The 18,444-nt window shown below is 31.6% G+C and overlaps 2 protein-coding genes across 4 annotated transcripts; both read left to right on the forward strand.

The window, feature by feature from the left end:
* Nucleotides 1-909: 909 nt before the first annotated feature.
* On the forward strand, nucleotides 910-5,604 carry LOC105829735 (transient receptor potential cation channel protein painless). Of its 3 annotated transcripts, none has more exons than XM_036289521.1 (4): nucleotides 910-1,735; nucleotides 2,071-3,167; nucleotides 3,489-3,568; nucleotides 3,753-5,604. In XM_036289521.1, the coding sequence occupies exons 2-4, from the start codon at nucleotides 2,086-2,088 to the stop codon at nucleotides 5,432-5,434; spliced, it is 2,844 nt and encodes a 947-aa protein (XP_036145414.1). In that variant the 5' UTR covers nucleotides 910-1,735; nucleotides 2,071-2,085; the 3' UTR covers nucleotides 5,435-5,604. The 3 variants fall into 3 exon arrangements, with proteins under 3 accessions (XP_036145414.1, XP_036145415.1, XP_036145412.1); XM_036289522.1 differs by lacking the exon at nucleotides 910-1,735 and having other exon boundaries at nucleotides 1,881-3,167; nucleotides 3,753-4,144; nucleotides 4,293-4,469; XM_036289519.1 differs by lacking the exon at nucleotides 910-1,735 and having other exon boundaries at nucleotides 1,881-3,167.
* A 1,916-nt stretch (nucleotides 5,605-7,520) lies between these two features.
* LOC105837812 (transient receptor potential cation channel protein painless) lies at nucleotides 7,521-12,839 on the forward strand. The gene is made up of 4 exons (XM_036289523.1): nucleotides 7,521-8,132; nucleotides 8,446-9,446; nucleotides 9,823-9,902; nucleotides 10,052-12,839. The coding sequence occupies exons 2-4, from the start codon at nucleotides 8,482-8,484 to the stop codon at nucleotides 11,659-11,661; spliced, it is 2,655 nt and encodes an 884-aa protein (XP_036145416.1). The 5' UTR covers nucleotides 7,521-8,132; nucleotides 8,446-8,481; the 3' UTR covers nucleotides 11,662-12,839.
* Nucleotides 12,840-18,444: the final 5,605 nt, after the last annotated feature.

Raw genomic sequence — 18,444 nt, forward strand, 5'->3', positions numbered from 1 at the left:
AATCTTTTCAACGACGTTTCTTGCGTCACTCCACTTCCGATTGGATCTCTGTCTCACTATAAAGTTGTTGTACGCGTGACGTGCATCGCGACCTATATTTCATTCTTGAATAAGGACGACATTTGCGGCCCTTGATCCACAGCGGGACTTAGTAGTAAGCAGGAAGCAGTAAGCGCTTTATAGCGACAACTAAATCTTGCACGTACAAACGGGTCGAGCGGTATGAGGGATGATGCCGGGAAAGCAGTGTTTTGGCTCACTGGCGTCGGGCTTTGCCAAACTTTCTTCATAGCTTAGAACAGAAATACAGAGAGTGAAGGGAGTTCCCTGTCTCCTTAGAAGTTACTCGTTCGGATGTGTTACACACATAACGCAACTGCTGATAGGTTAATTAATTATGACAGAATTCTTCCTCGCATACTAATTTCTATCAATGATATTTGAGAAATGAATTATTTCCGTATCAAATAAATTTTCAGATTTCTCATATTTAGAATAATTATAACAATAATTAAAATATATTTTTAATTAGAACAAAAACGTTGTAGTTCCTCTTAGCTTAACATACTAGTAATTGCAACAAATAATTAAAAATTGACTGGCGTATTTTATTACTTGATTAAAAAATTTTTTTTTTCGTTTTTCTCGTTAAATAAATATTGTCAAAATATCAACAAATTTTATTCCATAGTTGAAAAAATTAAAACTATCGCTGCAAAAATAAAAAAAATTTTAGATAAAATTTAAAAATTATTAATAGTTCAGTAACAATATGTTTATTTGTACTAAAAATTATTATCACTTTTTTCGTCGATTTGACATGTCATCAATATATCATACATATGCATATATATGTATATATATATATATATATATATATATATATATATATATATATAAAAGATAATAAACTTCACAAATATATAAAAAGTGAAACTTAAGCAAAGCACGAGTAGAGTACGAGCAAACTCCATCGATGACGCAATTTAGTTTTGTCGCATCTATTATATTTTAAGTTTAAGTGCAACAAAACATACAATTGAAACAGTTTATTATCTTGAATATGGGCTTTGATTGTAATATTTAATATTTGACATGTAAGTAAAATTATTGCCAGTTGCATATGAAAATAAACAGATTTATTATATTATTAAAAAAAAATCTTAAATGAATATTGACACTATATTACAGCATTATACTGTAAATTATGTATATACATACATGTATATATAAAATTCGTTTAAGAAATGTTATAAAACAATTTCAGAAAAATGAATACATTTACAAGAAAAAATAGTAACCAAATAATATATGTCTTACATATATTCACAGTTAAAATTCACAGTTTTTCTATTTGGTGTGTTTGTCTACATGCAATGTTGTGTGACATCACTCTGACTCATTTCACCGATAATACGAGTATATTTTTATAATTTTGTTCTGCATCCGTTATCGATTTGTATATAAGTAATGCTCTTTTATCTTTTCTCAAAATTGATAAATTTATATGATTAAAGGTAATCTACGCGATAAGAAGAATTATTTCATGTTTCTCTCATGTTTACTTTAGTAGTCTACATTTAACCGTAATACTAAGTACACGCAAGATATAGTGTCTTATCAGATATCGATTATATCATTTTGAATTAATTAATAGTGCGAATTTCATTATACATACTTTTTGAATGTAAATTATCAAATTGCATCTTGTCGGTGTGTACAAAATCATTACAAGGTAAAGTAATGCGAAACATTTGCAATTTTTACTTTTCCAACACTAATATCTACTTGATAAAATATTTATTTTGTTGTACATATATTAAATAAATATTCAATTTTTCTTGACTAATTTATAAGAATATTTTTTTTAATAAGTCAATTGTGTTAGATTAATATTTTTCCTAAAATAAATAAACATTTAATATTTAATATTTTTAATTTACTAGCATTATCGATAAGTCTATATCTTTTTTCATAAATTAATTATATTAAATAAAAATACTGTAATACTAGTATTCTTTCTCGAAATAGTGAATAAAACAATATCTTAAATTTAATTTAATATTTTAGATATTTTTGAACAAAATGGTTAAAAAAAAAAGCGTTAAAAAAAATTCAATACAGACACGTCTGCTAGAAGATTATGAGCTTCCTTTGATCAATATGAAAAATCTTTATAAACATAAAATAAACATCGAACAATTCAACTTTCGATCTTTCGAAAATTTTGTAGAACGTGCTTTGAGGAACTCATCACGCATTGATTACATATCCATCGACCCTAAATATTTAAAAGAGACGTGCCTTGATGTAGCTAGCAAAAATGGCCTAACATCATTCGTAAAAACCTTATTACGTCAAGGAGTACAGATTAATAGAGTGAACAAAACGTTCAATCGCGCCCCTATTCATTTCGCCACTGAAGGCGGACACGCAAACACGTTGAAAGCTTTATTAAATGATTCGACGGTAAATCCTAATCTCCAGGCTGGACAGCAGACCGCTCTGCATATTGCAGTGAACAAACATGAAGTGAACAAAAATGCAGTGAACAAAAATGCAGTGAACAAAATTTATCTAGAGTGTGCTTCATTACTGTTGAAAAAAGGTGCTAACGCTAATATTCCTAAAAATAACAATAAAAATTTAACTGCCATCTGTATAGCGGCAAACAAGAAACAATGCGAAATGGTAGAGCTGATATTAAAAGAACATTGGCTATTCTTAGATTTAGACAATTGTAGAGACAACGACAATCTGACGATACGCCAAGTGATTCATCGGAGTCTTCCAAAACTGTCAGAACAATTTAATGAATGTGGTACTTATCATGGTCTTCAGTACTATTTAATTGTTAATGATGAAACAAATTTTTTAATTATGTTTAAAAAGAAAGAATTCTCAATGGATGAGTGTGAAACATTGTTGAAAACAGCTGTGCAAAATAATCTTCATAAGGCAGTGATATCAATCTTAAATTGGCTTAAGAAAATAGAAGAAAATTCGAGAAAAATTGTTGTAGAACAAGCTGCATGTGTGGCTATTAAAAAGGGTCGTTACGCCATTCTCGAAGAATTGCTGAACGTAGTGCCAGAAGTAGCCAATAGCCTAATTATGTATGCTTGTTGGCAGTTGATAAATTTGAGCAACCAAAAAACAGATAGAAGGTTTGTCCCAGGAAAATTCATTTTTAAAAGTATCTACAATGACATATATATAAATTAAAAATTTTTTTCTTTAAAATATTTATTCGTGGTTTTTTAGAAGTTTTATATTATTTTGTAATATTATATTATAATATTAATTTTTTAACTAATATTCTATCTTGTAAAATTAAAAAAATCACAACGTCTTACAAAATCAGATCCGATCTGTAAAATAGATATAAAATTTTATTGCGATACCTGTATCATCGCGGCTCAAGTTCAAACCATATGTTAAAAAGGATCGCATTTTATTATAGATAACTTTTATTTCTTCTGATATAGGCTTCATATATCTGTTTGGCTGAAGTGTATGAAGTTAATACTGAACCAAAAAGGAGTGAACATTCACGAAATAACGGATGGTAAATATATAATAAATATCATAAAGAAATAGAAAGATTTTAGATAATATTAAAACAGTTTTATTTATAAATTCAATCTTTAAAATTTTTTTCAAGTCTCTTACGGACTTTAATTAGTTGAAACAATTTTATTATTAGAATGTATTTCTATAGTAATTTTTATTGTAATTATCTTATGTTTCAGATAAATCTAACACGCCGTTACATTACGCGGTCAAATCACGCTGTAGCAAAGTGATTACTCTAATTCTCAGTCAAGACAGCTATATTGGTTATTTAAATAAATCCGATATACCACCTATTGCAGATATCCCGAAAGACATATTGTCAAACTACTTTGATAATTGTATACAGATGAAGACGAACGAGAATACGAATGAGAGCGCAATCGAATTCAATTATAGCTGCTTGAAGCCATCTAATGTTTCTCAGGAATTCAATGATGATCTGGGAACTCACGAATTAAAAGTGTTCATGTACATTGCCAATAACGACAACCTTAAACAATTACTGAAACATCCGCTGCTCTCGTCTTTTCTCTACCTTAAATGGTATAAGATACGACACCTCTTGAAGGTGAATTTTGCCTTCTACACGCTCTACTACATCTTGCTAAATAGTTACATTCTGAACATAGTATATGAAAGTTCATTAAATGAAAGCAAAGCGCAAATATCTAGTGACAAATTTTTAAATTTTTCATATAATGTTTCCATCCCTACAGAAATGCTTCATCAGAACATTCGTCCAAAAAACATTTTACAGTATTGCATTGTTTTGATGCTGGTATGTTTCATCATTCGAGAAGGCTTCCTATTAGTCTGCTGTTTTTGGCACTACGTTAAGGATTTGACGAGCTGGTTGCAAATCATTCTAATCGCATTAAGTATCGCCTTGATAGTCTCTACATGGGCAATACAATCCGATCATCATGACATTAATAATAATGATAAGATATATATTAAAATTGGTATCACGGTTATCTTGTTATCCACCTGGAAACTTATGACCCTGATCAGCCAACATACAAGATATTCTACTAGCATTATAATTTTTCAAACAGTCTTTTTTAATTTTGTACGCTTATTTTTGCCATATATACTTTTTATCGCTGTATTCGCTGTGGTCTTCCAAATACTTTTCAAGGACAGCGATAATCCCAATTTTAAAGATTCAAATTTCTTCTTCTCGATCGTCAAAACTATTATTATGCTTACTGGTGAATTCGATATCGATGACATTACATTCAATTCGAAGGATCAGTTTGAGTCTATGTGGATCCGTTTCGTGTTTGTAACATTCGTCTTCTTCATGGTCATCGTGCTAATGAATATGATAAATAGTATGGCGATTAACGATACTACCGAGAACAAGACCGAGCTGACCGGATTCATTTACCGAATACGTCTAATTGTCTACTTCGAGGATATTGCTTGCGCGATCAAGCGATGGTCCAAGTGTCCACAATGGTGGAGGTCCTTCGCTAACTTTGCTAGTTTGATTTTTTTGTTTCCGCATTCTCTAAACGAGGGCAAGATTAGCTTCAAACTTGAGGCTAGTTCGGATGATTTTTATGACAATTATCGTGCTACCCGGTCATCCAACTGTTCACAGGGGTCGAGATCTTCCACTAGTTTTGTTAGCGAGAATTCTCCGTTTTTGCATGATCTAAGAGATGATGAGATTATAACAATTGAGGACAATTCGGACGATTCTCATGACAACGACATTCATAACAACTCCAGGAGAAATGATCACGCTATCTGTAAAATGGATCACAATATAATTAAGCAAGCTAAAGACATCATCTTCGATAGGAATCAACAATCGGATAACGATGAATCGGATAATGATTGCGTTATATAAATTGCAGGAAGAGATAGAAATTGCGAGGTGAAATTGAAGTTTTAGATCGTATTTTAGGATTAATTTTATTAATTAAAATATAATTTTAATAATTTATAAAAAAATAAAAAATAAAAATCTTTTAAATATCTTAATTTTCATACCTTTTTAAGCAATTGTCCTTGAATTTACCCAAGATTTTAACTTAATTAATTCTTTTAACTAATTAATTAATTTATTTTATTTTATTTTCTCATTATTTTAACTTTTGACCACAATACCGTTTTAATCTTATATTTGACAATTTACATTATTTCTTATAATTTAAGAGATTTATATTTGAGGATTTTAACTGATTGAAATATAATTTTAATAAAGTTAAAATATAATTTTAATAATTTTTAAACTAGAAAAATTATTAAATATTATGTTAAGCGCTGTGACATAACTGCAGTATGCTTATTTATTTTAAAAGAAGTAAATTAAATCTAATATGATGTTTTTATCCATTTTTTCCTTTTTCTTAAGCTATCGTTTTATTTCAACTTTCATTTATCAAAATAATTATACCATCGTCTTCGTCATAAAAAAAGATTCATATATAATAGTACAATATTATTTTCTATCCGTTCAATGCAGAACGTTTCCCAATGGAATGGGATACATTATACCCCATTTATAACCCAGTCTACTGTTTGAAGTGAAAAAAATAGGTGTATTGTTCTAGGATTAAAAGCAATATCTAATATTTACAAAATGTTTAGAGTAACTAATATTTCTTTAGAAATATATGAAATGGCGTTTAATGCTGCTGCGTTTTTGTAATGCGCCGAACTTGTTATTATACGTTATTATGTAAAAAATCCTATAAATGCAATTTTATTTGAAAACACAAACAATTAATAAATCGTGATTCGCACAAATGCGGCTTATTATGTTTGTATGTTTTAAAGAAATTGACATAAGAAAAATTAAATGCCACATAAAAAACCTCTTAGAACGCGGAGTTATTTACTCGCATTTAACAACTTTTAATGGCTCCTAACGTAAATGCCGTATATAAACGACATTACTAAAGAAATTTGTGAAATGCCAACAAAAAATTGATCACCGTTCATACATTATATTCTTTTCTTTTTATTAAAAAAGAACACCCATTCATATGGAATTATACGTTTATGATATTAAAAGATGTATAAGGTAAAGAATATGTGTAAACTTAAGACTTTTAATTTAAATGCATTTGAGCATTATAACTTGTCACATCAATTTTTAATTAGATTTTGTAATAATTTGTTATGTTCTTCTCATTGAAGAAAATCGCGCTTTTCATGTTTAGACATTATAAATTTTTGTAACAAAGAATTACATTGTAATTCTATTAAATTATTTATTAAATTAACAAGTGTGATGTTGTAATTGTTACGTAAGGATTTCTTCTTTTTACCATTTTTTAGTTACTTAAAGACTGTGGGAGCCCCCAACAGTGTAGTCAAACCACGTGCGGGTCCCTCTGGTCCGCGTTACGTCACTTCGCATCGAACTACTTCACCGTTATCTGGTAGTGAACTCGCTGTCATTCGAGCGTTACTCGTGGAGCGTGAATATTGTCGGCATATCACGCATATCTTGAGCGTAACAGGCAAAATTGCGACGTCGTGATCGTGGCTCGAGAGTCGAGCAACGCCGACGTCGCGCTGAGCTTTCACTTTCGGCGCGCCTACAGCGAGCTATCGAGCTAGTTTTACGAGCTTCCATGCCATCCACCCGTAATGCGGTTTATCGCCCCCGCGAGAAACCTGCTCCTCCGAAACCTGCCCATCCGATGGAATCCTTCGGTAACTTCGGGACCGCCTTTTGACAATCCTCGCAGTACTTACTGTCGTCAACGGAAAATGTGTTTAGAGACTTTAAATTCCTGGGATTGATGGGTCTATCGCATCCTACAAATAGGACGAATGGTCTAATTATTGACATCCATATATTCAAAAATACGATTTTTATTATTTTTTTTTAATTAGAAGATTAAAGTTTTTATGACAAATATTTTACAATTAGACTACTGTTAAGAATTTATGTAAAATATTAAATAAAAGTACATTTATGTGTAATAGTAATGTAATAGTAATTTATATATTAAAGTATAGTAATTTATATATTAAAAAAAAGCATTAAGGGATTATTTACGAAGATAAGTAATGCAAGAAAAAAAATTCAAGTTAAGCATAATGTGCGCGCGCGCATGTGCGTATACATAGTTTATTTTAAAAATGTTGTAAAATAACTTCAGAAAAATTAATACATCTAAGAAAAAATACTAACCAAATAATATATTCACTGCATTAAAATGTTTTTTCTATTTGGTGTGCTTGTCTACATGCAATGTCGTGTAACGTTGTTCTGACTCATTTCACCGATTGTATTTCTATAATTTTACGCATCCATTATCGATAAGTAATGCTTTATTATCTCTTTTCGCAAAATGATAAATTAAAAAATATGATTAAAGATAATCTACGCGATAAAAAGAATCATTTCATGTTGTAGTTTAGTAGTCTACATTTAACCGTAATACTCAGTACACGCAGGATAGATGTCTTATAAAACATCAGTTATATCAATCATTTTGAGTTAATTAATAGTGCAAATTTCTTTACATAACTTTTTAAAGGTGAATTATCAAATTGCATTTTGTCTGTGTGTACAGAATCATTACAAGGTAAAGTAATGCAAAACATTTATATTTTTTCACTAATATCTACTTGATAAAATATTTATTTCGTTGTACATATATTAAATAAATATTTAATGTTTTTGATTGATTTATAAGAATTTTTTTAATAAGTAAATTGTGTTAGATTAATAATTTTCATGGAATAAATAAACATTCAATATCGAATACTTTTAATTCACTAGCATTATCAATAAGTTTATATCTTTCTTCATAAATTAATTATATTAAATATCAATACTGTAATATCAGTATTCTTTCTCGAAATAGTAAATGTAACAATATCTTAAATTTAATACAGAAGCGTCTGCTAAAAAATTAGCCTTCTTTGATCAACATGGAAATACTTTATACGCATGAACATCAAATAAACATCGAACAATTCGAGGACTTTCAATCTTTCAAAAATTTTATAGAAGAAACTATGAGGAACTCATCACCCATTAATTACATATCCATCGACTCTAAATGCTTAAAAGAAACGTGTCTTGATATAGCTAGCAAAAATGGCCTAACATCATTCGTAAAAACCTTATTACGTCAAGGTGTACAGATTAATAAAGTGAACAAAAAGTTCAATCGCGCCCCTATTCATTTCGCCACTGAAGGCGAACACGTAGACACGTTGGAAGCTTTATTAGACGATTCGACGGTAAATCCTAATCTCCAGGCTGGACAGCAGACCGCCCTGCATATTGCAGTAAACAAAAATAATCTAGAGTGTGCTTCATTACTGCTGAAAAGAGGTGCTAACGCTATTATTCCTAACAAGGAAAACCTAACTGCTATCAGCCTAGCGGCAACAAACAAACAATGTGACATGATGAAGCTGATACTACAAGAACATAGACTATTCTTAGATCTAGATAATTACAGAGATTACAATAATCAAACAATGCGCAAAATGATTGAACAGAACCTTCCAGAACTATCGTTAGAATTTTATCAACGTCATGCTTATGATAATCTTGAGTATTATTTGAGGGTTAAGGATGAAACAAATTTTTGTAATACGCTTGATCAGACTTCCTCTTTATCAATGTATACAATATTGTTGGAACTAGCTATGCAAAATAATCTTCGTAAAGCAGTAATAGCAATTTTAAGGTTTAAAGAAATAAAAAATCCAAGTGAATTTGTTGACGCCGCGGAAATGTGTAGCTATATGACTATTGAAAAGGGTAATTACGCTATTCTTCAGGAATTGCTGAACATAATGCCAGAGGAACATAATGCCAATGGCCTAATTAAATACGCCTGCGAACAGTTGCAAAAATTGAGCAATCAAGGAATAGATGGAAGGTTGGTCTCAAAAAAATTAATTAAAAAAATTTTTCTGAATGGGTATACATATATAGTATGATACATTCCAATGATATATTATACAATAATATGTATAAATTAATCTTTTTTTTCTTAAAATATTCGTAGTTTTCTAAATAGTCTTGTTATCTTATAATATTAATTTCTTAACTAATTTCTTATTTTGTAAAATTGAAAGAAAATACAAAATCAGATCTTAATTATAAAATATATATAAAATTTTATTGTGGTGCCTGTATTCATAGCTCAAGTTCATAGCACACTTTAAAGAGAATCGTATTACATTGTAGATAATGTAGATAAACTGATACTTAATAAAGAGTTTTTAGATGTACTTTGATTATTTTTGATATAGGCTTCACATATCTGATTGGCTGAAATGTATGAAGTTACTACTGGATCAAAAAGGAGTGAATATTCACAAAATAATAGACGGTAAACTAAATATATTATAATAAATATCATAAAAAGATAGCTTATAGATAATATTAAAACAGAGTGTCTCATTAGACTCTAATTCACTATAATAGTTCTACTATTATAATGTTTATGGTGATTTTTATTTTAAATATTTTATTTTACAGATAAATTTAACACGCCGTTACATTATGCGGTCAAATCAAACTATAACGAAGTGATTACTCTAATTCTCAGTCAAGACAGCTATATTGGTCATTTGAATAAATTCAATATACCGCCTATCGCAGATATCCCGGAGAGAATATTATCAAACTACTTTGATAATTGTATACAGATGAAGACGAACGAGAACACGAATAAGTGTGCAATCGAATTCAATTATCGCTGTTTAATGCCACCTAATGTTTCTCAGAGATACAATGATAATCTGGGAACTCACGAATTAGGAGTGTTCATGTACATCGCTGATAGTGACAACCTCAAACAATTGTTGAAACATCCGCTGCTCTCGTCTTTTCTCTATCTCAAATGGTATAATATACGGTGTATCTTGTATGGGAATTTCGCTTTCTATATAGCCTACTATGTTTTACTAAATAGTTACATTATAAGTATGGCATATAATAATTCTTCAGCGAATGCAAATGAAAGTTCTTCAGCAAATGCGAATGAAAGCAAAACGCATATGTTTAGTGATAAATTTTCAAATTTTTCATATACTTCCATCTCTACAGAAATGTTTGATTTTAAAATTTGTCAGAATAATATTCTACAGAATTGGATTATTTTGATGCTGGTATGTTATTTCGTCCGAGAAGTCTTCCTATTAGTCTGTTGTTTTTGCCACTACATCAAGGATTGGACGAACTGGTTGCAAATCATTATAATCCTATTAAGTATTGCCTTGATGGTCAATGCAAAACATCATCATGATATCGATAATAATCATATATATAAAATAAGCAAAATATATATTCACATTGGTATCATGGTGATCCTGTTATCCACATTGAAACTTATGATGTTGATCGGCCAAGATCCGACATTTTCTATTGGCATCTTAATTTTTTTTAAAGTCATTTGGAATTTTGTACGCTTATTCTCGCCGTATATACTCCTAATCATGGCATTCGCTGTGGTCTTCCAAATACTTTTCAAGGACAGCGATAATCCCAATTTTAAAGATCCCAATTTCTTCTTCTCGATTGTCAAAACTATTATTATGCTCACTGGTGAATTCGATATCGATGACATTACATTCAATTCGAAGGATCAGTTTGAGTCTATGTGGATCCGTTTCGTGTTCGTAACATTCGTCTTCTTCATGGTTATCGTGCTAATGAATATGATAAGTGCTATGGCAATTAGCGATACTACCAAGGTTCTGAACAAGACCGAACTGACTGGACTCATTTACCGAATACGTCTGATTGCCTACTTCGAGAACATCGCTTGCGCGATCAGTGAGTCGATCAGGCAATGGGAGCCTAAAAGAAGTTCTAGGTGTTCACCCTGGTGGAGGTTTTTCGCTAGCTGCGTTAACTTTGTTAGCTTCGAAATGATCTTTTTATTTCCGTGTTTTTTGAGAGATGGCAAGAGTAGCTTTGAGGACAATCCTACCTCGAAAATGGACTATAATATAATTAAGCAAGCTAAACAGATCATATTTCATAGGAATCAATTATCGGATAATGATAAAATAATGATTGCGTTAAATAAATTGCAGAAAGCGATGGGGATTGCGAATAATGATGAAGTTTTAGATCGTCTATGATTAATTTTATAAATTAAAATGTTATTTTTACAAGCTAGAAAAATTATTAAATATTGTATTAAACACTATGATAATAATTGCAGTTTACTTATTTATTTTAAAAAGGTAAATTAAATCTAATACAATGCTTTGTCTATGAACAAAACATATAATTGGATATTTGTACCATTAACTCTAGAGTGATATACTGGGGTAACTTTGTATTTGTGGCATTGTTTGCATCAAAATGGTACACACACAGTAAAAAATTGTGCATCCATATGTTGAAATTTTCTTGTCTGACCACATTTTGACCATTATTTTGATGTAAAATTATCATACAACTTATATGTTATTATTTTTTAACGTTTTTGTATGTTACATTTAGGTCAACTTCATAATTTAATATTTTGGATGTTTCTTAGAAATAAAATATTAGTTTGATTGATTTTAACACAATCATTTTTAACAATTTATTCAAAGTCAATTTAACATTCCAAAAAAAGTTAACGTTACTCTTTAAATAATTGTAAACTTTGAACATACAAGATAATCAAATTTACTAAAGTCAAATGTTTCTATTGCAGACAATTTAAGTTAAATAATCCTCCATCTTGAATATTTTACTATTTATTTTAATCACGAAAGAATATATAACATAATGTAACAAAATGTAATTATTCGGCTATTCAATTTCCTGTTTCCTTTTCATTTAATTGTAACTGTTCCATCCACTCAACGGGAGAATTTAATTGAAATATTGATTTAATAAGATAGAATTAATTTTCCTCACTATCTATTCGAAATAAAAGATTTTTTCTTACTTTTACACATTTAGTGCACTGTTCAGAAACAACGAACAATAAATTATCCATTACAGAGAAAAGATGAAGCGATACAGTACTGTCCAGCTCTACATACAGTACGACTAGCTTTCGTGGATATCGTGGTTTGTATACCTAGATTTTCGAAGTGAGAGACAGTCGTTTGCTCAACGACGCATGAAATTCAAAGGTGAACCGGATTATCGGTGATTCGCGTGTGACCGATACGAAACGCGATGTACGCCACTGAACTTGCACGATCGAATTGCGGCAAATGATCGTTCAACGCAAGACGCGCGGTGAGTTAATCCAACGTTGGCTTAAAATTTATTAACGGGACATATGCATAGCACATATGCGAGGCGAGTAGCGCGCCGCATACCAAATAATGCAGCACGTTTCTGAAGGAAATTATTTAGACTGTTGTCAAACATTCGGCCGGACAATTATCGCGTAGATCATCAGCTTACGCATATTCATCTTTGTTACGAAGTCCCGTGTGCGCACAGAGAACCTACCGTAATAATAAATTTATGAAATGACAAAGAGATTACAACAGGCATTGAGTGGTGAATGTGAATTGTGCAAATAATTATGGCTCATCCGGATTTTCAATTATATCCCGTGTCGTTAAGTACATGCCGCAATTATTTAGTTTTAATCAACCATACATCTCGATATTGATATAAAAGGAATATTAGGTTATCTAATAAATATCGAGAAAAATAATGCAGAAGTAGTATACAGAATCATGCCCTTATTATTAAAAAAAATTGTCACGCTAAAAAAAGAAAGAAGAAACACATGTAGATTGTCAAAATAAACATATTAAACATAATTAAACATATTAAAAAAGTTATATTATTTATGCCTAAGTGTGGGTATCGTATTTCTTATAATAAAGAATGCAAATATTGTTAAAAAATAATGTTATCGATAATTCATATTGTGCCAAATAAATATAATGCAATAAATTCGTTATATTACGATATAAAATATATAAATTGTATTATATTTATTATACTATATTTTTATATTTTTTTCTCTTTCTCTTTCTCTCTCTTTCATAAAATATTTAAATAACTAAACTTAAATAACTAAATAACAAAATCAGTTCAATAAAAATTCATTCAGCTAAACAAAATGTTTATGAATAAACAGTTTATAAAAGAATTCATAAATATAAGTTTTATTATTGTTCTTTTTCAGCGATATTGATTATGATATGAGCTTTATGAGCTCTTTGAGTGCGTTCTTTAAACGTACATTCCTATTTATACAATAAAAACTTATATTTTTTAATTTCTATATTACATTTTATTGTTACATACAACAAATTATAAAATTAAATAATAAACTTGATGTTATTTTTAATGTAAATTTAATAATAAAAAAATAATATACGCACTATATAAAAATTTAGTTAATAAAAGTTAATGAAGAGATCTGTTGCAAATATTGTAATTTATTGACGTGAAAATCAACGGAAAATTGCAAATATATATGTTACAGCTGAGGATTCAGAACGCATAAAGCGTGCGAAACATAAAATGCGATATACATTCTATCCGTATTAAAACATTTCTTCCAGTACGTGTGCGTATACGTGTTTACACGTGTATTCGTCGAATATCGATGTATATGCATTGTTTTAGAGATGCTTTGGAACGTAGCTGGTTATACAATAGTAATTACCTTTCATGCAAACTATGCGTTGCTCTACAATGCCTCGCTCGTAATCGATAGCCGTGCTGCAACAAGTAGACAAGCCAGCAAACGAGAGCGACTTTCCGATACACTCGAGGACTGTACGGCCAATCTACCTCCGAAACATTAATAACCACGTGCATTTCGATTGTCCTATTGTTTCACTTGTCTGGCTATGCGCGGTCTTTTCTCCTCGCCGAGTAACGCGTTAATTGAAGATGAGATTAAATAATATTGATGATACAGTATGCTTGAGAATCCCTTAAGAGTGCTTGGAAACGTATGTACGTGTAGTATCTAAATGTTATTACTTCTAAATGTTAATACCTCTCGTATTGTAGTTAAATCTGATAAAAAAGTAATATAATATAATTCATCATACTTGAAATTTAAATTAGTAATTAAAATTTTATAAATTATATTTAAAATTTTTATGTATTTAATACTCCAAAATATAATAAAACGTGTGTGTATGCGTGTATGATACAAAAAAATTACATTATTTAATAAGCAATTAAAACAATACTACTTTGTTTCACAAAAAAATAATCATATTTCCAAAGTTCATCTAGAATTGTACCAAAAAAGAAGAGTGATTTATAAATATACAAATCTCTTAAACACTTTTATTTTGAAATAAAATTAATCATAATATCTGTTTGCCTTAATTTTTAATAGAGTCATTTTTATCCAAAATAATAAGACATAAAAGCGGTTAAGCGCATGTCTTCTCCGTTGTGTTTAGCACAAAGCAAACTTTGTTAAAACTTGTCGCTCTATAAATTGTAGATAAAGCTCAATGATGGAGGCAAAGTAGGAGGTTGTAGAAGGAGGCAAACAAAAGTTCGCTCGAAACTTTCGACATTCGCTGCTGAGACTTGGGGACGATTGCGCCGCCTTCAGCCAATACAGGGTTTCAGTTTATATCTCTTTAACGCTATTATTTGATATCGTTGCCATTAGTTAGGTGGTATTTACACCCGATCTCGGTAATATCGCGCGTTCAAATAATCCCCTGGAGCTTTTCTGAACGGTCCCTTCCCCCGAGCAATTAAAATACACACGGTTTTCACCGGACGGTCCTCTTTTTACGACTAACCGCTCGACCATTACCACAATTCCGCGAGAACGGCCGTCATCCGAGCCGTCGTTCGCGGCGTTAAGCTACGTGTGAAAATGGCTTTTCTTCTCGGCAGCTCTCCCGACTTGCTAATTAAATAAAAGGGTCGACAAGAGAAAGAGGAAGCCTGTCTTACTCATCTCCCTATCAACCATGACCGCGTACACGGAAAGAACTCAAATGAGGAAGTATCTGTAAAGGTGACTTCCGTACATTCTTCTTCTTTGTTCTCTTCCTTCTCTTTTCCTCACCATTATTATTTAACACCTTATCCGGCAAGTTCGCTCGCGACGGTTTTTCCCGCTGAAGGTCCTTCTATTTCTCGCGATCATGGTTTACCTCTTTCTGCAATTCCTTTTCCGATGCATCGCTTCTTAATGTTATTCAAATGATGAACGCAACTTCGTACGTATCTGTACGGCAATATTGCTGACTTTGAGTGCAGATCTCCATTTTCAAGCTATCTTTGCTTTTAGTTGCTGACTTGAATCTTCTTATCAGTCGATTTATACGGAAAAGCTATAAATGTGTATCATACCTCGCCTTCAGCAAATTTTTATAAAAAAGCAAGTCAAACAAAGAGATTTTTCACTCGAAAAATACCAAACATCGTAAATTTTAGAAGATATCGAGAAATAAAGTTTGTTCCCTCCCCAAAAAATATTTCTTTCGCCCAATAAATTTCGTACTTGTATCTTTATCGTGAGTCTAGTCGCGCATCCAACCGTATTCTGGCTCGACGAATTAGGAGATGCGCAGAAATTGATCGGTTGAAGCGAAGAAACATAAATTTCATACGTCTCGGGATAACTTCTCGAAGACCTTCATATTTTTTCACTTTCTAGTCGTCAATCGGATATCTCCATGAAAAGGCTGTAAGGAACGGCGTATGAACCATGCGGTGCATTTAATATTCATGATATCCCCGCTTAGTAAAGTGGACTTACTTAGAAGTAATATAAATGATAATTCGCGCCATTGTTCTTGCTTTGCAGCGAGAACCGACTTGCAGCATTAACAATCATCAACGTCGAATGAGGAGCTCGCGCGCGAAGTTCGATTTTGTGAGCAACCGTTGCGCGCATTCGAGAAGAACATAATTCCTCGATGAAAATTCATATAAGGAGCTAGCTAGTCGCGGCGGCAAATAATATTCAGGAAAAGTACCGCCCGAGAACGGCGGTAAGTAATTTCTTGCCCGGGAAAATCTGAAGTTGCGGGCGAGACTTGCCATCGAAGTATGTTCCTATGTTCTACTTACGCGAAGCACCTGACTGTACGAAATAGCATAGTAAATACAAACATTAATGAGTAAATTTACGCTTTCATTACTACTGAATTTTGTTTACGCTGACGTGAATGTACACATAAATTATAAAAGGAAGAGTTGCTGAATACTGTATCTACCACATAAATCGTACGTCATTACTATTTTATATTTTCATATATAATATAAAATTTAGTGACAAAAATACAAAATAATTAAAAAATATGATATAAATAAAAATATAACAGGTTTAATCTCTCTTTTCTATGCTAACAATATTTTACAAAATTAAAGTATAACTGATGTTAATTTTTGATCAATTTATATAGTCAATAATAATGTACCATAATTTTATATTAAATTTTTATATGGTCATAAAAGAATGTTTATTGTACAGAACATTTTACATTTATTGTATATATATTTGTAATTGTTATAAAAATTAAATCGATATTTTTAACAAAGTTATCAAATTTCGTAAACCATATTATCACAAATTTTATTACAGTGAACGATATTAATGTAAAATTGGCAAGCGATAATAATAAAACTATAATTAGTATGAATAAAAATATATCAATTACAAAAATTAATTCAAACCAGTTTTTGTTTTGTCACCTTTATCTTTTTATTATTATTATTTATTAATTATTAAATATTTGGTTTTTTCCAATAAAATAATAAAGTAAGCATTAGTTAATAATTCCATACACTTTCGTTTCAATTCATAAATTCAATATTTTCAAAGACGATTTAGATTTAGATTTACGGATCTGATTTGTGGGTGACAAGCTGCATACTTTTTGCAGTAAATTACTAAAAGATGTAACAAATTAATTTGTTATTATTGGTAAAAAAATGCAATAAATATCTGAAACGTCAAGTTACAATTTCCAACGTTTATTTGCCTACAAATCAGTAATATAATATAAAATAAAAAATAAAAAATAACTTTATATGCATTTAGTAACTTTCCCTTATATGTTATTTGTATTATTTATTAGTTACATGATTTCCTGGTTTATCGATTCAGAGGAGAAGGTACTTTGCCAGAGTTTAAATTTATATTTGTAAATTTGCTATAAAAAGGTAGAAAGAGTTGTGAAATAAAATAAAATGAAGAACCCGAGTGCAGCGCTCGTCGAATAAAGGCTTACAAAGTTTGTTTAGCGGCGAGGAAGGGGACACTCCGCGTCAGAACTCGCGGATGCACGGTTAACGCTATACATCTCAAATTACAGAGTAACAGAGCGCGTGTGCAATTCGCAAATATGATTATACGCTCGTAAATCCTGAGCTGCTCCACTTGCGAAGCCGTGGTAAACGCGGTGAGGTCGACCGCGGCGGTCCGCGCGCGCGATCGAGATCAGGTAGTATTAATTACATGTCCTCTCGCCCGGTCCCTCCCTTGATTCAGAGACCACTAACAATAAGGATCGCGCTGCCGTAATCGCGGTATTAACGGTAACTCCCCGGTGTGCCGTGCGCGAGCTTTTCCGGGGACGTCTCACGTGCCGCGGCGATCCTACTCCTCCGCGAAACAGGCTCCCGACCTCAAATAATTCCTTCCAGTTTGGGCGAAGTTAATCCCGCCGGATCATATCGTATTACCTCGCTCGCGAGCTTAAGGGAAACGGCATCGCGGAGCCGGTGACAGTGGTACCAGCATATAGACCGGGGAAGTGAATCGAGAAGGAAGAAAGGGATAGCGACGGACAGAGACGAGAGACGAGAGCTCGGGGGTGCAGGCGCGCGGCGGCGGCGGCGGCGGCGGAGGAGAAGCAGAATTCCAGAAGATCCACGCGGATTACGTACGTGATTGTACGACGGTGACGTCACCGTGGCCATTGTTCCCGCCGTAATATACGAGCGGGCATAATCCTCAA

Source organism: Monomorium pharaonis, chromosome 7 (assembly GCF_013373865.1).
Source record: "Monomorium pharaonis isolate MP-MQ-018 chromosome 7, ASM1337386v2, whole genome shotgun sequence".
NCBI lineage: Eukaryota > Metazoa > Arthropoda > Insecta > Hymenoptera > Formicidae > Monomorium > Monomorium pharaonis.